At 39.6% G+C, this 26,634-nt stretch overlaps 2 protein-coding genes across 4 annotated transcripts in view; both read right to left on the bottom strand.

Moving 5' to 3' along the window:
* LOC124130896 (uridylate-specific endoribonuclease-like) overlaps positions 1 to 24,816 on the bottom strand; it is a 34,377-nt gene extending 9,561 nt beyond the window's left edge. Inside the window, exon 1 of the mRNA XM_046493953.2 lies at positions 24,671 to 24,816. Coding sequence (XP_046349909.2) covers positions 24,671 to 24,734 — 64 coding nt within the window. The 5' untranslated portion in view covers positions 24,735 to 24,816. The remainder of the gene's footprint in view (positions 1 to 24,670) is intronic.
* On the bottom strand, positions 5,229 to 23,681 carry LOC124130895. Of its 3 annotated transcripts, none has more exons than XM_046493950.2 (8): positions 22,952 to 23,681; positions 21,079 to 21,241; positions 17,319 to 17,803; positions 15,011 to 15,163; positions 12,821 to 12,923; positions 10,058 to 10,432; positions 9,293 to 9,479; positions 5,229 to 8,080 (listed from the first exon to the last, which is right to left on the bottom strand). In XM_046493950.2, the coding sequence occupies exons 3-8, from the start codon at positions 17,783 to 17,785 to the stop codon at positions 7,698 to 7,700; spliced, it is 1,668 nt and encodes a 555-aa protein (XP_046349906.2). In that variant the 5' UTR covers positions 17,786 to 17,803; positions 21,079 to 21,241; positions 22,952 to 23,681; the 3' UTR covers positions 5,229 to 7,697. The 3 variants fall into 3 exon arrangements, with proteins under 3 accessions (XP_046349906.2, XP_046349907.2, XP_046349908.2); XM_046493951.2 differs by lacking the exon at positions 22,952 to 23,681 and adding an exon at positions 22,589 to 22,927; XM_046493952.2 differs by lacking the exon at positions 22,952 to 23,681 and adding an exon at positions 22,627 to 22,927.
* Positions 24,817 to 26,634: the final 1,818 nt, after the last annotated feature.

The raw sequence follows: 26,634 nt of genomic DNA, 5'->3' as shown, positions 1-26,634 counted from the left end.
CCTCAGACAGATAATCATTCATTATTCTTGTTTGATGTTTGACACCATTTAGGCTCTTGGAATCTGCTTTGCCTGGCATACATACGCTGATATCATCTCTCTCCATGAATGAGACAATTAGTCTCTTAATCTGCTCTCTTACGAGAGTGAGACGGGCTCTTCCTCGAATCTCTATTACCTTAGAGGTGGTCCGAGATAAACCTGTAGCCTTGTTCAAACCCGACACACATCTGTACTTCTTAAGTACTTTCCCTCCAACAAGAGATGTCATCACATTCATTTTGCTTTGCTTTTTGTTGGCTGCGACACTTTCTTTAATTTCTCCAAAAAGTACATTAGCCATTGTTAATTGTCTAACAACAGTGGCTGGCAAGTGACTGGGACTCACACCGTTTTCCCGGAGATCATGTCTGGTTTTTGTTGAAGGTGTTGCTTCAGACTGTTGTTGAAGACTGCCTGTCGTCTGATCCGAGCTATTTTCAGTATTGTTGCGGCTAGTCTGTTTGGATGTCCCATACTTCCCCTTCATCCTCTGATATCGTTTCTTCCATTTCTGTTGCTTCTTTTTGTAGCTAGAGAGTTGTTCAGTCAACTCTTTTACTTTTGTATTTGCTCTTTTCAGTGCACACAAGCGTTTTGGTTTTCTCTGTTTATTTGGAAAAGTCATTTTGACCAAGAAAGGACCTGGGCGTGACCTTGACTGCCGAGATGCATCAGTACTGCTTGATACTGTGTCGACCTGGTCAGTTTCTGCATCAACGACCACATCTGTGACCTCAACTATGCTGGCACCTTGTGCTTGTTTGTGTGTTTTCTTTCGATCCCGGTATGCTTTACTATAGAGTTTATTCCTTTCACGAACTGCCTTTTTTTTCTTTGTTTGCATTTGATCAATTGGTATTCTGTACCCTTTGACTCGAGCACGTTCTTTGGCTAGATATTGACTGTCATTTCGTTTCTTTCTTTCCCGATACACCTTTTGGTTTTCTGCGTCTGTTTTCGCCATTTTCTAAAATCAAGCATAGACAAAAACATGCTGAAACAGTCGTCGAAGTGAAAGAGATGTTTGCACTATGAAATAGCCACCCTTTAAAAATGTTCATACTTTATTCTTTGTGAAATATGCTAATTTCATCAGATACGTTATAAAAATCATCACATACGTTAGTTGGTATTTAGGTGTTTAGACAGGAGCTTGAGTAAAATATAGTACTTTTCCTATCAATGAAATGCATACCGACAGAAAACATCAGTAGAATGTTGTGGTCTTCACTTCAGAAACATATCTAATCATTAAATTACATTCGTAAACTACGTTAGGTTGGCATCAGATACGTTAGGTTGGAAAACATGCTCTTTGGGAATTGCTAATATACAGTAAGGGATTCATTTTTTCCATCCTAATGAACAGAATCTATTTTATCAAATAATTATCACCTATGGGGTGGCTTTCAATTCAGATGACCCATTTACTAAGATGGCAAAGATTACTTACCAATTTGTGATGGATTGTTGAGAACCGAAACCAGGTTGCAGGACGTTCTTGGCTGAAAATCGGAAGTAGAGAGGTGGCACGGCGCGCATGTGCATTGATAAGATTCAACTTATCGAGATTACTGAAGTTCGATGACCATCTTCCGATGTCGCTGGTGTTATCTAACGTATCTGACAAAATTGTATCTGATGACAACTTTGCGAATTGGTCAGAAATTTCGAAAGTATACTCATGTCAAGGTTTGGGATGGACATTTCTCATAGGTGACACGTTGTTTTATGAAAGTAACAAACACAACATCATATATTGTAGTTTATCAGGCGTGTGCGGCAATAAATCATGCTAACGTATCTGATGAAAAGTATCGTACCCAGCTGGTATAATTTTGTGATTTTGTGATTCATGATTTTTCTTTAAGTTTTTTTAAGAAATTGATGATAAAAAGTGTTAAGACTATGCTTGAACAAATCATATCTGACACATTGTGTTATAATGTTTGTTTAGTTGGTGTGTGACTTCTTCACACAAAAGTGACCAACGTATCTGATGGTAAAATCGGGGACAGTAGAATATTGCTAGCCAAAGATATTTTATCAGAACCATTGCTTGAAAACTGCTGGTAATGCTGATATATGATCATTACGCATGAAAAAAAAGAGTAAAATGCAGTAAAAATGTGCAGAATATTTAATTATTCAGTGGAAAAGTCACACACTGAGCACGGGGACAAGGCTGGGGACGACTTTATAAGCAACACTAGTACTATAGACTGGTGAAGATACAAACTGAACGAAGTACATCAACATGTGTATTCATTTAGCCGTTCAGCTTGCATTATATGATTTGTAACAGAAAATATATTTTCAGCTAAGATATTAACCAGGTTTTCCGCAGGGGACAGCACAATTGTGTAATTTACCATTTAGCTGAGAATGAATGATAAGCTCCCAGGGCGCTCTCAAATTAGATATAGGGGGCTCTTCGTAGAATATAATTCTGGTGAAAAAAAAACAGAGTTGAAAGATCGTAACTTTCGTGGTTTATGCTGACAGCCTGAAATATTACAAAAGAAAAGTCTCTGCGTATTATACACGACAGTTATATTTTTCCAGAATTTAATTGCCCGTTATTAATGGTATATATAACACACGACTGCGTATTATAAAGGGATAAATAAGTCTTGTGTACATTAATCAATCGAAAGGGGTGCTTATTGGGATTGTTCACTAGCCAAAGTAGAAATCGCTGTGGGAGCTTATTAGAGCGGGGCGCTTATTACGTACGTCGGATACGGTATTTAAGATATGTTAAAGTATGACAGGTTATATATTGGTGGTATACTGATTACCCGAGACCAAGCAGAGAACAGTGAACAGGTTATAGAATGTGTGTAATCACCTTTCACCGGATAATAGGATAAGATAAAGTTTATAAACAAACAAGGCAAGCGACAATGAATTAAGTAGTGTTCAACTCCCAATAATCATTAATAGAGGTCACCACACGAATATAAGAAACCTCTGAGCATGTTTCTAGATGACGTAACGCAAATGACGTAAGACATGGCACGTGACCCATGCCATGGCTGGATCCAAAGGTTCTGCGGGACAGATAGGACAAGACAGAGACATTTACAACTGGGTTGATTTGAAATACAAACAACAATGAAACGTTTCCTCATTAGGATCAAAGTTTATTCATGTTTTTTTCACAACAGATTGGTACACTGGTTAGTACAAACAGAGATAAAAGTAAATTGATGAGATTAACTAAAACATTTTTTATTACCATGACCATTTTGACTTTTTGGCTGTGACCGTTATGTTTTTTCTGTTTGGGCTACAAAACGACTGTGGGTTGTAGCCGTTTTGACTGTACCTTTTTAGGCCATTCTGACACGATCCCGTTTTGTTCGCTCCCTTGATGATTTGGTTGGTTGGTTTGTTGTTTAACGCCGCACTCAGCAATAGTCCAGCTATATGACGGCAGTCTGTAAATAATCGAGTCCGGACCAGACAATCAGGTGATTGATATCATGAGCATCGATCAACGCAATTGGGATCGATGACATCAACCAAGTCAGCGAGCCTGTCCACCCGATCCCGTTAGTCGCCTTTTACGACAAGCATAGTCACCTTTTACGGCAAGCATGGGTTGCTGAAGACCTATTCTACCCCGGAATCTTCAAGGGTCGCTCCCTTGATGAAGCATACATGCCCATTTATATTAATCACGTCTAGCTGCCATAACCGCATCTCTGTGCTGCTCCCTTCAAAAGATTTTGATTTTGACTTGTCGCTTCACAGATTCCCACTCGGAATTCACTGACAGAAATAGTAAAGCTTACTGAGTATGAGTAAATTGCCACGAAAACATGTTAGTAGACTTAATTGACCAGTCAGCATTTCTTTTACAAATTAGAGGAGTAGGTGACCCATCGTACATTAGTACAAATTACTAATCAGTTAGTAGAGATTACTATCCGTCCTTCAAAGACTTACTGGTTTAAGTCGTAGATTATTAGGACGATACACCAACTGTGCGATCTGATACGTTTCACGATACTTGCACGTGCTCTTATCTGTGATGGGTAAGCCTTCTTTTTTCATAAACAGGATGGACAAATACCTGGCACACTGACAATTTACAGTTGGCAGTGTCAAGTATGGCGCAATGGATGAAAATGTTTACATTTACACAACTCATTTTTACTAGTGATAAGTGTTTGGTGTAACATTTATTAAAAAATACATTTAAGGTAAGAATCTATTCTTTTGAAAGTGAAAAATCGCGTAGCATCGGTGTATTGTCCCACTATTTTAAATTATATAACTTAATAAGTGCTATTTACTTATCGTCTTCCCATAATTTACAACTTGCAATAATATATATTTACTTATCGTATAGTAAGTTTTACTATACTTTCATGAAGGCTGTTGATATCGCCTGAACACATTGGCAAATAAGTAAATAACAAATAACAAGCAATACAGGTCAAAGATAACATATAATGACTTTCCCTGAAATTGTAAGTTTAATTACACAATACTACAAAAAGTAATTTACATATCATCAAAATATTATTTTTACAAAGCCAATTCATACCAATCAGACTCAATCACCAAAGGATATCTTTATCTCCTTGTGGAAAAGTGAACAAGGTGTGTGTGTGTGTGTGTGTGTGTGTGTGTGTGTGTGTGTGTGTTGTTTAACACCGCACTCAGCAGTATTCCAGCAATATGATGGCGGTCTGTGAATAATCAAATCTGGACCAGACAATCCAGTGATTTACATCATGAGCATCAATCCAAGCAATTGGGATCGATGACATGCATCAACCAAATCTGCGAGCCTGACCACCCGATCCCGTTACGACAAGCATAGTTGCCTCTTACGGCAAGGCATTGGTTGGTGAAGACCTATTCTACCCCGGATCTTCGCGGCTCTGAACAAGGTGAAACAATAAACACATTTACATGTATAGAATAATGTGAATGTCCAAACATTGACCTTGCTAATAGAAAACAAGAGTCATCAGAAGCTGACAAATCTTTGGCAACACCATTAAAATGCCTTTCATAAGACCTAACACATCCATGAATCATGTCAATATTTGTTTTGTTTGTTTGTTGTTAAACACCACACTCCGCAATATTCCCCACCTATATGACGATGGTCTGTAAACAAATAAGTCTGAACCAGACAATCCAGTGATTGACATCATGAGCAGCGATCTACACAATTAAGATAAGATGACATGCATCAACCAAGTCACCGAACCTGACCACCTGATCACTTTAGACGCCTCTTACAACAAGCATGGGTAGCTGAGGACCATTTCTAACCCGGATTTTCACGGATGCATCCTATCAATGAAAGTTACCATTATGGACTAATAAAATGAAATTTCTAGTTTCGTGTTTGCAAAATGTTTAAAAATATAAACAAAAGTATCCAAAAATATGTAGGGTCACGATAATTCTTTATCATACATTTAGATATGATAATATATAAAATCAACTCTAACAAAATATATTCTTAAAAACTAGGAGACTGCAGTTTGAAGCGAAAGAATAACACACTGGTCAAGTAACAAAAATGCTGCATTGCGAAACAAACAGTCTCAATTGACGAGTTAAATGAGAAATTTACAGTTTATAATGAAACATTTTCAGCGTCAGTAATTAGTACTAGTTCTGTAGTCCTTGCAAAACTGCCCAATAATTGAGATATCATATATAAAGGACTAGTAGAAATTTGCCATTCTTAAGGGTTTTGCTATATGTTATCATTGTAAGGACTTGTGGACTAAAAATGTTAGTTTCTACTGATGATTTTCGAGAGAATAACAAACAGCAAGAAGTAATATTAACTCCATAAATTACCATCTGCCATTATTTTGCCATGTCACTGTGGAACTAGTGTAAATAGGACGTCAATGTTTTGTGTATGGGCTAGACACTTATGATAAAGGGAGACAGTTTAAGGGGAGGTAACTCTAGTATGACAATATATCCGTGTCATGTTCACAGCAGTGAAATATCAAGTGATATGTTCACTGCAATGAAAATGTAACTTTTCTCAAATTCAGAAAAGTCAGTCTTTCACACTGAAGTATATAATAAATAGAAGATATTTCATGTGTTGAGTGAAATATCATGTTTCCCTCATCTCGTGAGAGGGGAAAAGGAGACATTTTCACGAGTGGCATAGCCAATAGTTCCCTCAAAGTTCTATATGCACTGCAGTGAAATATCAAGTGTTATGTTCACTGCAATTGAAAATATCACTTTTCTCAACCTCGAACAACTCAGTCTTTCACACTGAGGTATATAATAAAACCCATTTCTCCAAATTATTATACAAGTACATTGATAAACGTAAGTGTTACTATGATCATGATAATACAAATGATGATGTTTAATATAGCTAAATCAAGCCCTGCAAGATTAGCCAAATGCTGCAAAGACACCTGTTTTCATTCATATTTTAAGTCAACAGCAACAAAATAAGCTTGTTTTTCTTTGTGTAAAATATATCACAAATTGGATGCCATGATCACTTACAAAAGGATCAGTATCCAGGAATTTATCTAGACTAGCTAAGAGGCTGATATTTGGTCCCAAGTGTGCAGCAAATGATAATAAAAATTCAAAAAATAATTTTAAAAAAATAAATAAAACTGTGACAAATACCAACATTGCCATACAGCAGGTTCTTAAATGACATGGCTTTAATAGGTTAAAAAAAAAATAGTCCTGGTTTACAGGCACCGCTTGTATCATCAAAAAGTTCGCTGCACAATTTATTTTTATTTCCATTTTACAAACAAACAAAAATATCCTTTAATTTCACATTGTATTTCAGTATTTTACTCATCAAGGAATGTATTTATGTAGGGAGGCCCTTTCCCAGGTTGATTGTACACAACTGTTTATTTGGTTTCACACTTGTTTCTTAGGTTACATTCTAGTTTGAACAACACCGCCCACCCGCACTATGTTTTTAAAAGCCGTTGCCTGAGAAAAAAATTCTTTTATTTTTTTAAGCATTATATAATTGTGTAACAAATGTTTTTAAATGCCCCTGTACATAACAGTTCATGATCTGTAACTACAAACCTCTGTGTACAGTGCAACCTCATGGTAGCAGTGTTCGCCATCACGTCAAAGACTCGGGGTCGATTTCCCACATGGATACAATGTGTGAAGTCCATTTCTGGTGTCCCCTGCCGTGATATTGCTGGAATATTTCTTAAACGGAAAAACGATACTACCAAACTCACTATCTATAGTAATAACACAAAATGTACACTTTCAGGATAAAACAGCAAACAGAAAACTACAAAGTTGAAAAAAACTTTATAGATACAGAAAAAACATCAAATAAACAAAATTATGTTCATAGGTCGTGATTCAATGAAAAACATGTCAATGACTCACACCATCCATTCACTTGCAAAAGGTTCTGTCATCAATAGGGGCGGTCAGGTAGTCTAGTGGTTAAAAGTTTCGCTCGTCACGCCAAAGACCCTGGTTCGATTCCTCAAGAGGGTACAATGTGTGAAGCCCATTTCTGGTGTTCCCTGCAGTGATATTGCTAAAAGTGGCGTAAAACCAAACACACTCACTCTCTCACTCTGTCATCAATAAATACTATCAAAGTTGATATCGCGTCATGAAGGATACACTCTGGTGTCTGTTTATTTGGAATTATTTCTTTCTTTCTGGATTTGGGCGAGGACTGACACTATCCTCTTGTCAACTTGCTCATCATCTGCCAGTCTCAGTACAACTTTCTGAATAAAAAGGAAAGTTTTTTCGCATTCTTTTGGATAAGCAAGATTGAAGGTGTAGATTGCCGCCATGAGACCTGCTACAGCCTGCATGAATGTATCTCCTACAAACACGAGGTGGCCTTCTAGGTGGACTTGGAAGGCTCCACTGGAGGTAGTAGAGATTTTGTCCAATGCAATAAGCTGGATAGCCATCTCGCCATCAGGAGTGTCCTTGACCTTCACGACCTTCTCCATCTTCTCCTTGAAGAGGGTCCCTAGTCCCAACACCGCTGCACACTGACTTGAATCTGTTAAAACATACACAACAGTCTTCAAACATTACTTACAGACAAACAACAATGCTTCTTAAGTTCTAACATGTTCACAGACTTGGTTTATAATAAACATCCTCGCGTACTGTGTTTTTGAGCCCGTAAGAAGTATTTCTCTATCATGTCTAATATTACAATTGCAAAACAATAAAATTAAGTCTTATCTTTGAGAACTTTTATTTCTGTTAACAACTGAAGAGTCACATGACCACATCTTGTCAATTTCATCGTGATAATGCCTCTTAAAGCGAGACAGTCAATCAGGCGCTATCTCATTACCGTCACATGATTTCGAGCCCTACCATGACAGTCAAGTTAAAAATAGATGCAAAACATGATCAGTCACATGACATGACAGACAGGAAATTTACAATCAGCAGCCAATACAGCATTTGTGCATACGATTATTCTGTTGCAAAATTATCGTCAGATCAAGTTTGATTAAAATGAGTATAAGTGCAATCTCATTAAAATCAGATCTTAGTTCTCACTACCGCTAAACAAGGATCTGAGGGCATCCCATTACGGGTCACGTCAGACCGACCTTGCACGAACTTTGACTGACCAATGGAAAGACCAATCAGAAGGCAGCTTTCTCGTGCTTTACGGCACTAATTTCAAATTGGCAACTACGCTTCGAAACATATTTTGACAAATTCTCGATTACAAATTTGAAACCTTAACAAAAGAACATTCTTGAATGGCTAATATATGGTCTAGATTGTATGGATTCAGTCGTTAAACCCGTAACCATCGTTCGGAATACCCTGTGTTAAAGTTTTCGAGGTTGTATGATTAGAAATCACATTCCGACTGTCACTTTCATGATCTGGTAAGCAACGCTCTGATTGGTCGGATGAAAGGTCGTTCTGACGTGACCCCTAATGGGATGTCTTCAGACCTTTGTTTAGCAGTAGTGAGAACTAAGGTCTGATTTTAATGAGATTGAGCATAAGTGCAAAAGTCAAGTTTTGAGGTATGTTTTCTTACTTATTCAATATCTAACCTCGTGCAGCTTAACGCGTAACATAACTTTAGTGACAAGTGCGTTGAAGAGCTTTGAAGAGCTTTGAAGTGTCTACCTTGATTAGGTCATCACGCTCATGGTTACCATGGTTACATATTGTTTAGGGGCTTGAAAAGGGGTGAGGCTCGAAAACATGTTACATGGGGATATATATGTCTTACACTTTCGTTGGGAGTCAATTCTTAGAAGCAGCATTTCTTCGTAGAAGTCCCGCTGGAACCTGGGCATCTTCCTTCCCTTGGCGAGATGAGTGATGGAATCGTGGTACTTGCTGAAGCCATCCATCAACAGGTCGTCCATGTTCTGGCAAGCTGTGTTCGGCTCAAGTCGGCTGAACTCTGTCAGCAACTGTGACACAAGGTGTTGAATGTATGAATACTTGTCGTTTAGGCCGCCTCCTGGGTCTAGAGGCATAGCGTCCGTCGATCCCCGGCCACGTCATACCAAAAGACTTTAAAAGTTGGTACTTGTGGTTACCATGTCTGGCACTCGGCATTAAGGGGCTAAAACAAGGACTGGTCGGCTCGGAATCAGTATACTGTGCCTGAGTGGGGTATTCATGTTAAACTGCGGCATGGTATCTCAGTGGGCTAGCACTATAAATCGGCATCAGTACAAGCAGCCACACACACAAACACATGCATGCACGTTGCTATGTAAGTGAAATAATCTTCAACGCGACGTTAAACCCCATTTCACCTCATCTCACCTCACTTGTTGTTTAAGAGAGACAAAAGTGAAAGCTTGACAAACAATGACCATTCTTCTTCTAGGCATGTTAAAGTAACCAAATGAAATTAATTTAGCTGCTGTCATACGGAATAATAAAATGATGCATGCAGGCACACAAACAAAGGGAATGAGGCAAGTTAGTCCAAATTGTATAATCATTCTAGGAATAAAATCAATGTACTTAATGACCTCACCTGTTCTCTTTGATGTAACCATGGATACTTCAGCAGAAGGTCACCGACGTCAAGACCCTGTGTAATTACATTCCTCCGTCTTTCTGGAAAGGTGAGGTTCATCTTCAGATATACTTTTGGCATACACGGAGCTGTCTTCTTGAACTCCCTCTGGAGCCAGTCGACGTGTGCTTCGATGGATTCACTATCCTCAGACGTAAGTGGAGGAGGCAGGAAGTTGGCCAATCCCCAAGTGAGGTTGACTCTCTTGGAAGCAGGTTCCTCGGAAGGTTCTGATTTTTTTTTTCGTGTTCTTGCCTGAACTTCCGGCCGATCCCTGTCCCTCACCTTCCTCTCATTGCCCCATTTCTGTTTCAGCTTTTCTCTCCAGTACACCTGTACCGAACAAAGAAGGTCACGTTATAACACCATGGCAGAAGAGGTGAGGTGAGGTGAAATTGGGTTTAACGTCGCGTCCAAGATTATTGCACTTATATAGCGACGTGCATGCACGTGTATGTGTGTGTGTGGCTGCTTGTACTAGTCCGGACTGATGCCGATTTATAGTGCTAGCTCACTGAGATACCATGCCGCAGTTTAACATGAATACCTCACTCAGACACAGTATACTGACTCCGAGCCGACCAGTCCTTGTTTTAGCCCCTTAATGCCGAGCGCCAGACAGGGTAACAACAAGTACAATCTTTTAACGTCTTTTTGTATGACGCGGCCCGGGATCGAACCCCGGACCTTCCGCTCTCCGGGCGGACGCTCTACCACAAGACCACGGAGGCGGTCTCCATGGCAGAAGAGTAAGTCCGTCAGTCAGTCAGTCAGTCAGTCAGTCAGTCAGTCAGTGGGTGATTGAGTCAGTGGGTGAGTGAGTGAGTCAGTCAGTGGGTGAGTGATGGAGTGAGTGAGTGAGTGAGTGAGAGTTGTGTTCACCACCGTTTTTAATAGTATTCAGGGATTTATCTAGCATTCGATACAAAGAGCCCTTGTCGGCTAACTTGGGAAAAAAACATTACTTTATTCGAATTTTGGATTATTTCAAATGTTAAATGTTCTTAGCACCATTTACTGCCACTGTTATAACAGCTTAGTTCTGCCAATTTAAACATAAGTGTCCACCTTATAATAATGGAAGTGAAAACAGCACAAGTGGATGCAGAAAAACAAGTGGAGAGAGATAATACAGAATATTTTTATTAAAATTTGGTTCATAGGTTACCATGGTTACTTTAAGAATTACACAGTAATAGGGATTTTCATGGAAAGGTGCAAAGGTGTTAACGTCTTGACGCATCCTGATATAAATCTAAAAGGATTGGCGTAACCCCATCGTTTTTTAAACTCAGAAGTATTTTAACGTAGCACTTGAACACTGCATTCAATGCAGTAACATACAATTTTGCGTTAAAGGCTCTCCGTGTTTAATGGTCCTGTTGTCAGTGAAATACAATCCCTCTAAAACCTAAGTGAACATGAATTGGGAAATTTTAAATCCCAATCTGGGAATGTTACTGACATTTGCTGCAGATTCGGGGCTGTATAACAGCCTCTGATTACGTCTTGACCAATCCACGGTATTCCAGTTATATCACATCGTATCAGCTTAATGTGGGACGAAGGCCTGAAGTGATGCAGGTCTCAGACATTTAACGCTTTGTTGAAACTCATGAGCACAGGTATGGTGCTGACAAACCTAGACTCATAATCAGGGCGAACCGGGATTCGAACCCACAATCATAGGTTTCTGACATGCCCAAGGGACGCAACTCTGCACAGCAAATTGCAGTGCCTCAGACACCTGGGCCACTGTGTCCCACCACCCCTGGCATAACGCATAACAATAACCGGTACAAAACCTACAAGCCATTATGACAATCTTTGTGCTATTCTAGTAATGGAACGATACGCCGATGCATCAGTAGATCGCGATTCTTTACTTCTCGATATAAGTATCGATCACAATCGCACACAAAGTAAAAAATATCGATTTTAACCTTTAGCATGTTTAGTGTTTGCTTTAATAACTGTTAAACCAACCACTACTTAGTAGTGAAAAATAGTAGTGAAAACGTACATATTTTCACCCATTGTGCCATACTTGACAGTGCCAACTGTAAATCGTCAGAGCGGCAGGCATTTGGTCATCCTGTCTGTATAAAAATGGCGTATCAGATCATGAGCAAAGTAACATGGTCTGTTTTGGATCACAGTTGGTGTATCGTGCCAGCCCTCATCTTCCCGAGGCAAGTGAGTTAACTGACTATAAAAGTCCAGTTTCCACCCTTGCCGAACTAGGCTGGTATTATGGAGTTACTTTTTGGCTGGATTAACGAGTCCATGCATAGTTCATTCAAAATCGCGCACCGAAATCAAAATCCGGTTCGTAGAGTGTCATGCAGATTTCGGTAGACTGCAGGATTTGTAAAGCATGTGCACTGCTAACTCGTTGTCAACAGATATTTTCTAAATCTTTTCGTGTTTTTAATCAAGGTGCTCACGTGATTTGATGCACTTCGCGATGTAAGACTCGTTTTATCACAATGTAGATCTTGATTATCGATCAGATCGTCTTGCCTGGGCGCCACCATTTTGTTTGAAACAAACTCGTAATAGCCACTGTTGGCGCTACGATCGAGCCCAGGAATTCCAGCCTAGTTCGGCTGGTGGAAACTGGACTTTTAAAGTCACTTAACTCTCTTGCCTCGGGAAGATGGCCAGCCCTATATTAAACACATCACTGCATCAACAAACACACGAACCAGGTCAACTTACCCTGATTAGATGAAGGGGCATGTCTTCACCCTGCTTGGCCAGATAGGGGAATGAGCTGAGGATGGTATCCACCAGCAAACTGTATCGTTCCACAGATGGGTACCTACAAATGGAAAACTGATCAAATCATACAAGTCAAGTTAAAGTGAGTGAGTGAGTGAGTTGGGTTTAATGCCGCTTTTAACAGTATTCCAGTTGTATCACCGAAGTGATGCAGGTATGCGTTTACCCCTTCGGTGAAACCCACGAGCACAGGTATGGTGCTGACAAACCTAGAAACATAATCGGGGCAAACCGGGATTCAAACCCACAATCATAGGTTTCTGGTGTGCCCATATTATACATATATAACCATGATAACTTGCAAATAAAATAATTTCTCAAACAAAACACACACACACACACACACACACACACACACACACACACACACACACACACACACTAAATGAAGCTGAATCTAAACACTTTCACACTGCTTTAAATACGCTTTACCAAAACCTTGAATGAAATTACTTCACAGAAATTGGTATATTCTGATACCTAATCAGTTATCTTTTACAGAGAAATATTTCTTAATTAAAATAGAAAAAGCTTAGAAAGGTATTTGGAATTCATAGCAACTCAAATCAGCGTAATCTTTACCGAATTTAAACAACAACTTTAAAATCACACTCATTCACTTATTTGTGCCCCGTGGAGATCCGGGGTAGAATAGGTCTTCAGCAACCCATACTTGCCATAAAAGGTGACTATGCTTGTCGTAAAAGGCGACTAACTGGATCGGGTGGTCAGGCTCGCTAACTTGGTCGATGCATGTCATCGATCCCAATTGCGTGGATCGATGCTCATGATATCATCACTGGATTGTCTGGTCCAGACTTGATTATTTACAGACCGCTGTCATATAGCTGGAATATTGCTGAGTGTGGCGTTAAGCAACAAACCAACCAACCAATCACTTATTTGTCTATTGTTTGTATGTACCATCTTCCCCAGGCAAGGGTGTTAACTGACTTTAGAAGTCCAGTTTCCACCCTTTCTGAACCAGGCTGGAATTATGGCGTTATATTTTGGCTGCATTAGTGAGACTATGCATAGTCCAATGAAAATCATGTAACAAAGTCGACATCCAGTAAGTTATCTTCTGTGCGGCCGATTTCCAACTGGGCATCAACAGATATTTTCCAAATCTCACTTGATGCACTTTGTGAAGTAAGACCTGTTTTATCCCAATATAGATATTGAAATCGATCAGATCATCTTGACTGGACGCTACCATTTGTTTGAAGCAAGTGCATTGAAGTGGTATGAGGGGTGGAATCCAATTGGTCAATAGGAGGGACATAGTTCATAATAGCCACTGGTGGAACTACAATTAAGTTCAGAAATTCTAGTCTAGCTTGGCAAGGGTGGAAACTGGACTTTTACAGTCAGTTAACTCCCTTGCCTGGGGAATTCACAAATACAATAACAAGTCAGCAGTTGATGTATCATTTGTCATATTCAGCATGTTCAGTGAGGCAACAACAACATAAATTATTTGACATGGTTTGTTAATTTTTAATATATTATTAAATATATAATTCATTTATATACTGCATTTATCCAGGTACTAGTATCTGCTCAAATGCAACAATGACCAGTGACCACAATACTGTCAAATTAAATAGTATAAGAGTGTTGCCTTATGAAGAAATCTATGCATAAAATATGTTCTTATGGGTATTTTTTTTATGTAAATGCATATGCTTGCATATTCATAAATATTCAATTCTAGTGGCCACGAATAACGAATTCAATTCATGAATGGATAAGGTTCGATTCACCGAATATGCGAGTGAATTGTAACAGCCCTAATTTTTAATATGTCTTTTTAAAAATAATCAAAGTATATCTTCATTCACTTCAGGAAACTTTAGAAATGGAACAGGAATACAAAGCCTGAGCGAACTGACCCATTTATTATGAAGTGCCAAACAGTTTTCGGCCATGTTTGTTTACATCGGGAAACCTGTTATCTATTGTGGAAAGTTTTGCAAAGGTTTTGCTGCAAATTAGCATCCCATCAATGTATATAGTTTTATGGAAAGTAGTTCCAACCAGATAATCTCATTTGCATATTTATCAGATTAGTTTATTGCATTGATACACTATCCATTATAAGATAAACTACATTATAATACTCACAGTCCCCCTTCGTACAATGAGGCATCCTTGTATAAGATGTCTTTGAGGAGGCTGATGTCCCGTTTTTCCAAAGGTTCCTGTGTTTCCAGCTTCTGCAGCAGAGACCTGGGGCAGGCTGCAGATGGGAAGACATAGGTCTTCGGCCATGGCTTTCTTCACAAAAAAGTAAGGTTACATATTAATTCAAGCAAAATTGGATGTTGGATAAAAAAGACAAATAAAGGTAAATAAATGAGGATATTTCATCCAAATATTCCTCACAATCATGTATTTCATATCATACATAATCTGTTACTAAAACCCCCTTACCATGCTTAAAGGTGACTATGCTTGTCGTAAAAGGCGACTATGCTTGTTGTAAAAGGCGACTAACGGCATCGGGTGGTCAGGCTCTGGATTGTCTGGTCCAGACTCGATTATTTACAGACTGCCGTCATATAGCTGGAATATTGCTGAGTGCGGCGTTAAACAACAAACCAAACCAACAAATACAGCATGTACATTCAGGCCTCAAAGTTGCGACTAAAATGGTCGTCAATTCGACCTAAATTTCAATTTGTCTACTGTCTAAAATTCAGAGGTAGCCAAATGACTACCGTGAAAAACATCTTGTGGCAACTAAATTCTATTGCTTCACATTTGAAGACACAAAATAGATACTAGCTGATTGTGGAAAACATGTCTGCTAATAATTGTACTTGCGTATAATTCCTCCTTAAGTCGATAATAAACAGAAATACAGAAATATTAATGTAATAAGTATTTATTTTAGTTGTCAATGCTCATTGGATAAGCAAGGATATATCTCAATAATCTTGTCACATAAATTGCATCATTGTTTGAGTCACAAATAACAAAAATCAAGTAGTTTCCACTAATATACAATTTCAAGACAAGTAATATGACTTGTACATATTATAATAGTTATTTGATAAAAGACAACTTCAGATGCTTTTGGCTACCTACAATATTGGCTTGACTTCTTGATTTTAATACTGGCTACCTAGAAAAAAAATACTTGTAGCCATATGGCTACTTGGTAAATATTTAAACTTTGAGGCCTGACATTTAAAAATGTAAACAAGATAACTAACTGTCTCATCTACACACAGATGTTTCGTTTCCAGCTATTTGACACTGCAATTCTTTGAATAATTAACAGGCATGAAATACTCCTATCCCACCAATATGACATGTCTGGACAGTTGTGCGCAAGATATCAGCCCTCCGGAAACGAGCACTACCGCCATTTTCAGTCTAAGTCGTTGCAATGGAAACTTGAAAAAATAATTTTTTCCAAAACCCCAAAATACCGGTATCAAAAGGCACCAGTTTACTGCTTGAACCTATCTATGTGCCAAGTTTGGTGCAGAAATATTTTACGGTTTTCAAGATCTGCTCCGAAAAGGAGCACTACTGCCACGTTCAGGCTAGGTCAAAGTTGTTGCCATTGAAACTTGAAAAATAAAAACACCAAACTATGAAAAGGCACCAGTTCACCACTAGGCCTGTTGATGTGCCAAGTTTGGTTAAGATATCTCTCATGGTTTTTGAGTTCTGCTCCAGAAACGAAATGTGAAGGATATGTGGACAGAAGGCACCATCCCAATATCCCACCTTCACTTCGTGGCAATCTCATTAAAATCAGATCTTATGTTCTCGCTATCGCTAAACAAAGATCTGAGGACATCCCATTACGGGTCACGTCAGAATGACCTTTCATCCGACCAATCAAAGTGTCGCTTACCAGATCATGAAAGTGACAGTTTTCTGATCATGCAACCTCAAAAAAGTTAACATGGGGTGTTCTGAACGACAGTTACGGCCCGTACGACTGATTCCGTCAAAATTACCATCTATCTCTCGCTTCCGTGGGATAAACATTTGAACAGAGGAGGCATTTCACAGTATGTGGGAAGAACTGCCATACAATCGCAACCACATATAAGACATTCCAGAATGGTTTTTTTTAGTTTTAAAAATTTTAATCGAGAACTGTGTCAACATATTTTTCAAGCTTAGTCTGAAATGGAAGTCGCCATGTTGAAACGAGTGCCGTAAAGCTCAAGAAAGCTGCTTTCTAATTGGCTGATGTTGACTTCTCGTTCGGTCAAAGTTCGCGAAAGGTCGTTCTGACGTGAACCGTAATGGGATGTCCTCACATCTTTGTTAAGCGGCAGCAAGAACTTAGATCTGATTTTTATGAGATTGACTTTGTGTTGGGGGATAAAAATATGCATCAATACACTAACAAATCACCTGTGCCTTGTCAGAGTAACTACGCAGTGTAGAGAAGTTACAGGCTTACCTGTTGGGGAGTTCATGGGTAGACTCCAATCTGCCGTCATCAGCTGGTGTCTTGCATCCTTGGCTGTATGGAGGTGCTTCCTCACTGGTTCTCGGTGCATCCGTCTCCATCTTCACCTGCTGTACCTCAACCAGCATCCCCGAGGATGGCTGGACCTCATCTCTTGGGGGCTCTCTATGCTCTCGTTCTTGGTCAAGTGTGGTAACCATGGTAACGCCAGCCACTTCAGTATTTGGAATGGGAAAAACCCTCACTTTAATTACTCTGTCCTCTTGAAGATCCTCTATGGAAGATTCTTCCAAATCTACAAAGTCTTCCACATCCTTGTCCCAGTACTTAGCAGTGAAACTTGTTATTCTGAACTTAGCCCTGATATTTTCAGAAACTAAATTGAGGGTGAGAGCTCCGCTGAAAACAACCTTCTTCGAAGAGTTATAATATTGAAGTAGCAGAAATCTCTTCTCCATGATGAGTAAAGTCTGGAGCTGAAAAATAATATTAAAACATAAAGTAGTTTTAGTGTCACAAAACACCATGCATGTATGTTTGTTTGTTGTTTAACGCCACTGTCAGCAATATTCCAACTAAATGACGGCGGTCTGTAAATAATCGAGTCTGGACCAGATAATCCAGTGATTGATGTTATGAACATCGATCCACGCAATTGGGATACGATGACATGCACCAACCAAGTCAGCGAGTCTGACCACCCGATCCCATAAGTCGCCTCTTACGACAAGCTTAGTTGGCTCTTACGGCAAGCATGGGTTGCTGAAGACCTATTCTACCCCAGATCTTCACAGGTCACATGCATATTCAAACAACAAAATTAACATGATCAAGCTGATAACAAGTCTCAATTTTAGGATCCTGATCTAACTTGACATGAGAACCAAGATGCACCAAAGAAAACTAGGTTGCACCCTGGTCCCATACATTTATACAAGTTGAAACTCAGGCTGGTTGTTTAATGCCTCATTACTGTAAACCAATAGTTGGTGTGTTCCCCAATCTAACTGGTCATCCTACCTCGTCAATTATCTTTCAATTCCCACAAATCCAATTAAGCCTTTTAACTGAGTATGAACAATGAGTGAGTGAGTGAGTTTGATTTTAAACCACTTTTAGCAATATTCCAGCAATATCACATCGGGGGACACCAGAAATGGGCTTCACACATTGTACTCATGTCGGGAATCGAACCCGGGTCTTCCGTGTGAGCTGCGAACACTTTAACCACTAGGCTACTGTGTATGAATAAATAAACAGTACTATTTCTCAAGACAAGCCAAAATGTCAGAAGATAATTTTCAGAAAATTTAGATTACAATTCATTTTCATATGACATCAGAAGTTTCCGCTAACATGGCTAAACCAATCAAATCTTTATCTCGCTAGTGAATGTGATGACCAGTTGTCATATTCAAGTTAAAGGTATGATCCATTTCTTAAAAGGGCAAAGTTTTAGTACAAGAAATCACATAAGACATGATAAGAGTTGAATGTTGAAAACTTTCCAATTTTGCACTTATAAAGTTCACTGCACTTAACAGTGAAAATGTGTCTTCAAGTTTTATAGCTCTAGTAATAGCCATTTCAAAAATACATGGGTTACCTCCCTTGCCTTGTCATTACAAGGAGATTTGAATGTGAAAATAACCAGGGTTTTACCTTGACTAACAAAAGTGGCGGTCTGGGGGATCCCTAATAATAAATTTTAAGGGTTCTTGCAGGCAATATGGAGATCCTGTAAGGTAATGAAATGGTGTAGTGTACTGTATGTACATTTAGAGTCTGGAATGAATCAATGATCATGTTTTGTTTGTTTGATTTGTTTGTTGTTTAATGCCACACTCAGCAATATTCCAGCTATATGACAGCGGTGTGTAAATAATAGAGTCTGGACCAAACAATCCAGTAATTGACATCATAAGCATCGATCCATGCAATTGGGAAACGATGACATGCATCAACCAAGTCAGCAAGCCTGAACATCCGATCCCGCTAGTCGCCTTTTACAACAAGCAATAAGTTCAAGCATAGTCGCCTTTTATGGTTAGCATGGGCTGCTGAAGACCTATTCTACCCCAGATCCTCAAGGGTCCAATGATCATGTGCACAGTAGTCATGACCCATAACTGCTCGATACGCCGTAGATACAATGACGATTATTGTGCGTCTTTCAGGATGCAGCATATTTTCCTTTTGCGTCCATTTTTCTACATTTGAGCGTACTGGACACACATTAGTGCGTCGCATAATCCCTGAATAAAACACCTCGTAATTTGAAGACATCAGTGAAATCTCAAGACGGAACGTCATTAAAGAATTACCTCCCTACCGAGTTAACGTTCTTTTCGCACGTCAAATAAACCTCGACAAGCTCTAAACACCATGTAATCTGAGTGCAGAATTGAAATTTATGTACGCCTTGAAATCTGTTGCTGAGTCCGAACCGGGTCAACTGTGGTGGGAAGTCTCAATCTCTACGTTACGTTACTCTATGTTTCATGAAGAGGCATGTACTGAAACATGCTGTTTCTTCAGTATACCCTGTGCATGAAGATCATACTCAACAGATGTTACATTGCCAAAGTGATCCTTAATATACTTATTTATTTGGTGAGGTGAGGCGAAATTGGGTTTACCATGGCGTCCAAGATTATTGCACTTGTTTTGTGATGTGGATGTACTTGCGTGTAGCTGTTTGTACTAGTCCAGACTTTATAGTGCTAGCCTACTGAGATACCATGCCACAGTTCAACATAAATACCCCACTCACAGAATACTGACTCCAAGCGGACCAGTCCTTGTTTTAGCCCCTTAATTTCGAGCACCATCTTTTAACGTTTTTAGTATGACGCGACCGGGGATCGAACCTTGTGCCTTCCGCTCTCCGGGCGGACGCTCTACCATTAGACCATGGAGGCAGTCTATTTTTTTGGTACTCAGTATCTAGAGCATTGCAAGCATCTTCAACTTGTGAAGGATGATTGAATATATGGTTGGTTCTACTCACTCGTCATCTGATCCATTTTCCACCAGAAATCATCTAATCTTCTTACTGAGTGAGTGAATACAGTTTTATGCCACTTTTAGCAATAATCCAGCAATATCATGGTTTGGGACACCAGGAATGGGCTTCACACATTGTACCCATGTCGGGAATCGAACCCGGGTCTTCGGCGTGACAAGCGAACGCTTTAACCACTAGGCTACCCGACCGCCCCTTGGGACACCAGAAATGAGCTTCAAACATTTGCAACCCAGACCTTCAGAGTAATGAGTGAACGCTTTACCCACAAGGCTATTCCACCGCCACTGAGTTCTGCATCATGTTTAACAACCAGACATATCAATTTCTGCAAAACTTTTGATATAACCATGATAACATGGGTGGTTCTTTTGATTCCCCCATTAAACTAGCCTCCGTGGTCAAGTGGTAGAGCATCCGCACAGAGAGGGGAAGGTCCAGGGTTTGATCCCCGGCCACATCATACCAAAAGATATGAAAAGATGGTACTTGTTGTTATCCTGTCTGGCGCTTGACAATAAGGGGTGAAAACAAGGACTGGTTGGCTCAGTATACTGTGTCTGAGTATGGTATTCATGTAAAACTGAGGCATGGTATCTCAGTGTGCTAGCACTATAAAATTGGCATCAGTCCAGATGAGAAGAAGCAGACACACACACACACACACATCCCTATATAAGTGCAGACCCAGTTTCTTGCTCAGTGCTTGGTGTTATGTTCACTTACTTCATTCAAAGCCTCATCGTCGTCATCATCTTCACAGACAGAATCATGTTCGAGAGCATCCAGAGGCCCACTCTCTCTATCAGACTGCTTCCATTTTGAAAAATGTGCTTGATAGAATTCAGGATGCTTCAAGTATTATCCTGTATGTCTGTAGCACATCTGTCTACAGAACAAGAGAACGCACAATCTCAGTCTGGTACACAAGCTTATAGTGTAAAAGTAGTTATGGCAGGTGTCTGCTTTGAAAATGACACTCAACACATGGATACATATTTTATTCCAGTGGCTCAAAAAATTATTAACTGTAACCGATGATCAGATAGTGTGCTGTTACACAATATGGATCATTAAGCACCATTCCAAAATTACCATATTCGACGGAATAAGCGCCCAGGGCGCTCTTAAAATTAGAAACAGGGGGCTCTTATTAGAATATTATTTTGATGAAAAATAAGGGAACATTGATTATTCGGAAGGGTGCCAATTGGTTCACTAGCCAATATATTAGCAATTATCGCCGTGGGCGCTTATTAGAGCGGGTCGCTTATTACGTCGAATACGGTATGTTTAATTTGGCAGACAGCCACTGGTAATCCAGTCTTGAAAAAATCTGATGTATCACTATCAGGTACATAGAAACTTGAATGATTGTTTGTTTTATAAAAGTATGTTCAGGTCACATTCACATGTGCCATTTCAATGCGTATGCACATACTATCACTTGTTTAGCTGAACCCATATGTCACCTACATAATTTCCTGCCTCAACATATTTTACCATGTCTTGTAAAAACTTTGTTTTCCCCATTCTTATGTATGGTGTAAAATAATCTTCTTTTCTATGCTCTCCCATTGTTGCATCCTAACAAATGAAATACATTATAATTCATTAATGTCTTATCCGAAAATACTACAATTAACCAAACCAAATTGCTTTTGATAATTATTCAGAATGAATTTTGAGAATATGCATGAAAAATAATGATCATGAAAAAGAATTCCTCATACCCGGAACTGCAAATTATTTTAATGGAGCTGTCTCAAAGTAATAGAAATATATGCCCAGGTGTTTAATTGAGGAAATACGGTACAATAAATGGATAAGACTATGATTGTTCATGACTTGGAACCATGAAAAATAAGTGTTTTTTTTCGGTGATTTCCTTGAAAATAACATGGGAAAGAAAACAATAACAAGAAAATGTTCAATAAATTTTAATGTTTGGGTTGACTTTTTTTTAATTTTCGAGAAAGAAGGAATTTTGTGCACCTTGAAAAGGTCTATAAATAAGGACTGACGTGCATACACAATATCATTTACCTGATACCACATATGAAGTTATTTTACATGCTGAGAGTGAGACTGAGATATATATATCCTTCACTCATTATATCAAATGGGTCTATTTCTTATGCCGTGCTAGATTCATTATTTGTTTCGAAATGAACAAGTAATCGGCACCCAATTAAACATGATTAGAGTTCTGTCACAGAACAATAATAGGACCTACTGTCCAGCTTGAATACTGCCCACAACAGCATTGTTTACCGTTAGATGCAACCCATGTTGTCCCACTTAGCTGTACTGTTTTGTTAGAGTTACCCGCCCTTGATTAACAAGAAGACATGTAAAATCACCAGGGTGCATTAAAACAGCATTGCACACAAAGAACACGAAGAAATATCAAGGAAGAAAAAAGTTACAAGAAGTTATATTGATGGTTGCTTAAATTACTAATCTCCAGAGGTCTAAATGTGAAGCTTGAGAGCGTGAAACACGAGATATATAATGGCAACAGTGCATATCGTTGAGGCTAGGAATAGCAACCACCAGTATGAAGACGAACATTTGTGATCAATATGAAATGTCTTACCTGGAGTTCGATAGATTGATAATTTCTCAGCAGCTCCCCTGTCTCCTCAAAATGGCGAGCGTGACCGCCCAAGGCGGAAGTGAGCAATGTTATCAGGTCTTGGCACCGAAACTGAAATATGATAGCCTCGTCTACCATTCTCATCACCGCCGCCGCGGGCAATCGAGCCTAGACCTACCAGACACGAGCGTAGATTCGCTGTTTACTAACCCCCCTGGCTGCTGTTACTAATTAAGTTAGAAGAAAGCACAAGGCTGTTTAGCAGTGAACATGCCGCACTAACAACCCTGCCATAATGTATATGAATGGTAATCCCACGAAAACTGCAATACGATTCGCTTCCAAAAACACTAGCCTTCAAATATGTGACTAGCGGAGCGACCTGGTTTCGCAATGGACCGCTGAACCCCGTTATAGCGCGCACGCGATAGCGTCTCGTTTTATTTTTCCTTGGTTTCCGGCGCTAGCCCGATTCTATTTCCGTGTATTAACGAGTGACCACGGGAACTAGCGAAGTTTTACTCTTGACGCGGTTTCATGAGAGAGAAATGTTTATCCGAAAATGATAAAGAAAACTTACTCTAAAAATTGTTAGGTATTATTAAAACACACCCCATGCATATATATTTAAGCACCTTGCTTAAATACGTTGGAAAAGACACCCAGACAGTGTCACGTGACTAACTCACGCCTGAACAAAATTCCAACAACACGATTCTGCACATTAATTTCCGACGTTACTTACTCAAAATGTAATTCTAAAACCTCATTTAGCTATTTTTCCGAAAATGCCTAAACTGTATATAAATCGACCCATAGTTCATAGATAGTTTCAAATTGATAAAAGCATATCTTTAAAATTTTACAGAGAAATAATTATGAAAGCCGAGGTATGTATTGTGATGTGTTCAGTAACAAGATATGCACCTTCCCGAGGCAAGGGAGGTAACTGTTAACTCGGGAAGATGCAAGTTCCATTAAATAATATCATCATAACCCCGGATACCCTTTCATTGCTCTGTCATATATATCGATCGGGTACCGGGTACACACTCACTGCTGTTACATTAACATCGGGTACGAATTCACTGCTGTGTCGACCCGTGAAGATTCGGGGTAGAATAGATCTTCAGCAACACATGCTTGCCGTAAAAGGCGACTATGGTGGTCGTAAGAGGCGACTAACGGGATCGGGTGGTCAGGCTCGCTGACTTGGTTGATGCATGTCATCGTATCCCAATTGTGTGGATCGATGCTCATGATGTCAATCACTGAACTGTCTGGTCCAGACCCGATTAGACTCATTAGTTACAGACGGCCTTCATTTTGCTGGAATATTGCTGAGTGCGGCCACGGACTTGTCCGTGGTGCGGCGTGAAACAACAAACAAACAAACACTGCAGTGTCATAACCATATCGGCCCCTGGATACCCAATCTTTACCCTATCATATCATCACATCCTACCAGGTACCCAATGAATCCCGCATCTTCACTATTTCACCCTACCAGCCTCCAAACAGTGATCTATCGGAACTACCCCATCCTATCGGGTACCCTAGTCACAGCTGTATCATTACCATTTCATCCTACCGGGTACCCATTCACAACTCAAAGTAATGGTGTTTTCCAACACATCAGCCATTACACTCAACTAACACTCAAGCGACAACAGACAGTACAAAGAAAGTGAACGTTATTAAAGTCCATGCGTTACTTACGTAGGAATCCTTCGACGACCTTCAGTACCAGAATACTAACCAGCAAGTCTGTACTGCCCTTCATGTGTGCAATTTCTCAACATTAAGATCGTACAGATGTTTCGTAACTGCAGGAATGAATCTGCCGATTTCTTATCTCCCTACAATAGTCGTTATCTTGGTCAGGAAAAAATGACATGTTGTGTCACTCAGACCTGAATATACATTATAATACTCAGGCATGGTGACATCCTAGAAATATGTCAAACTTTGACATACATTTAGACTTCGTCCACTCGTTACAATTAACTCTAGTGAAACGTGTTGTGTAACTTGTATATTGAAAAGCGATCGTAAACAGTGTCAAAATGAGAAATTGTGACGTAATTACTGTGTGACCTCATGACACATCAGGCTGATAGTGATGTCGGTATGACTTCGACAATGGTGTGAGCTTTGATTTGTTTGTTTGTTTGTTGTTTAACGCCGCACTCAGCAATATTCCAGCTATATGACGGCGGTCTGTAAATAATCGAGTCTGGACCAGACAATCCAATGATTGACTTCATGAGTATCGATCCACGCAATTGGGATCGATGACATGCATCAACCAAGTCAGTGAGCCTGACCACCCGATCCCGTTAGTCGCCTCTTACGACAAGCATAGTCAGCTTTTATGGCAAGCATGGTTGCTGAAGACCTATTCTGCTCAGGATCTGTGAGTGCTTTGAAATATGTATTACAGGTATGTGTCATATTGATAGTAAGTGATTCCTTCATCCTGAAAAATATATATAAACTGAACTGCAAAAGAAACTTTACACATTTGAAAATAATATGATTTTAAATTAGTTGTACTGGTTAAAACCCATATAGGCACAAACACATCGCCCAAACACATCGTTGTTGTACCTGTAATTTTTACCGGCAATGCGCACGATGTTTTCGAGAAAATGCGAAAAATGTAAAATCACGTGATGTAATTGCTGGTAGAATCGCACGTACCACAGGGGTGTAAAAACTGCGCAGTATCAATGTCAAACATCCATATTGTAAAATAAAACACATTTGAAATGCCAAGACTAATATCAGAACAGCGTGAGTCGTTCCTTACAGTGGAGGTGGCGTTATGGTGTGGGGTGCAATTTGTGGATGCCAGTCAACGCCCCTCGTCGTCATCAATGGAAACCTCAATGCGCTATGCTATAGAGATGACATCCTCCTTCCAGTAGTGCTGCCCTACCTCCAGCAACAATCCCGATGTGTTCTGTACCAACACGACAACGCCGGACCCCACACAGATCGTATCATAGTGGACTCCCTTGCCAACAACGTCAACGTCTTACCGTGGCCTGCATGTTCTCCTGACTTATCACCCGTAGAACACCTCTGGGACGTCTTGGACCACACCCTACCGCCAACACGCAATAGTTGACACCAGCTCTACACCAAATGAATGGAACCGCTTGCCACGTGACCTCATCAGACGTTTGACGTTTTCCGTCCGACGCTGAGTCTTTGCATGTATGGAGGCACGGGGTGGCCACATTCGGTATTAAAGTGACAAATTTTGTGTCTGTGGTCACTGTCCGTGTTCGAATGAATTGTGGTAAAAATCTGGACAACTGAATTTTCAACTCCCACTGATTTTGTTTATCTGGTGTACAAATTTAACCGCAAAATGTCAAGTTTGAGTTGTTCAATTCTTTGTGGAATTGCTGGTGTATTAATTATACTTTACCTCAAACTTTTTGTTATTTTTAGTTTATCAATTACAGTCACTTCAATCTGGTGCAATGTGTATTTTGCCGTTCAGTTTAGATATTACATTGAGCTGTTGAGGTCATTGATTGATGTCTTGAAAAGCAAACCTTTTTTATATGAGTACGGTACAGAAGTTTAACTCCATTTTCCTGGGATAAGTACTCTGCACCCACTCAGTATCATTGCTTCGTGTTAAATGGCGTTTCAAGGCTAAAAATAGC

This window comes from Haliotis rufescens, unplaced genomic scaffold (genome assembly GCF_023055435.1).
Source record: "Haliotis rufescens isolate VD_foot unplaced genomic scaffold, xgHalRufe1.0.p SCAF_143, whole genome shotgun sequence".
In the NCBI taxonomy this organism is placed as follows: domain Eukaryota; kingdom Metazoa; phylum Mollusca; class Gastropoda; order Lepetellida; family Haliotidae; genus Haliotis; species Haliotis rufescens.
The sequence above is the reverse complement of the archived record's forward strand: the minus strand, read 5'-3'. Positions and strand labels throughout refer to the sequence as shown.

What these genes read in the sequence shown, in the direction of transcription:
- LOC124130895 (XM_046493950.2), bottom strand. Translation starts at nt 17,785, where the DNA reads ATGGAGAAGAGATTTCTGCTACTTCAATATTATAACTCTTCGAAGAAG. An exon ending in ACCCATGAACTCCCCAACAG is followed by an intron (nt 15,164 to 17,318) that starts GTAAGCCTGTAA and finishes TTTTTTGTGAAG; the next exon opens with AAAGCCATGGCCGAAGACCT. An exon ending in AATTGACTCCCAACGAAAGT is followed by an intron (nt 8,081 to 9,292) that starts GTAAGACATATA and finishes ATGTTTTAACAG; the next exon opens with ATTCAAGTCAGTGTGCAGCG.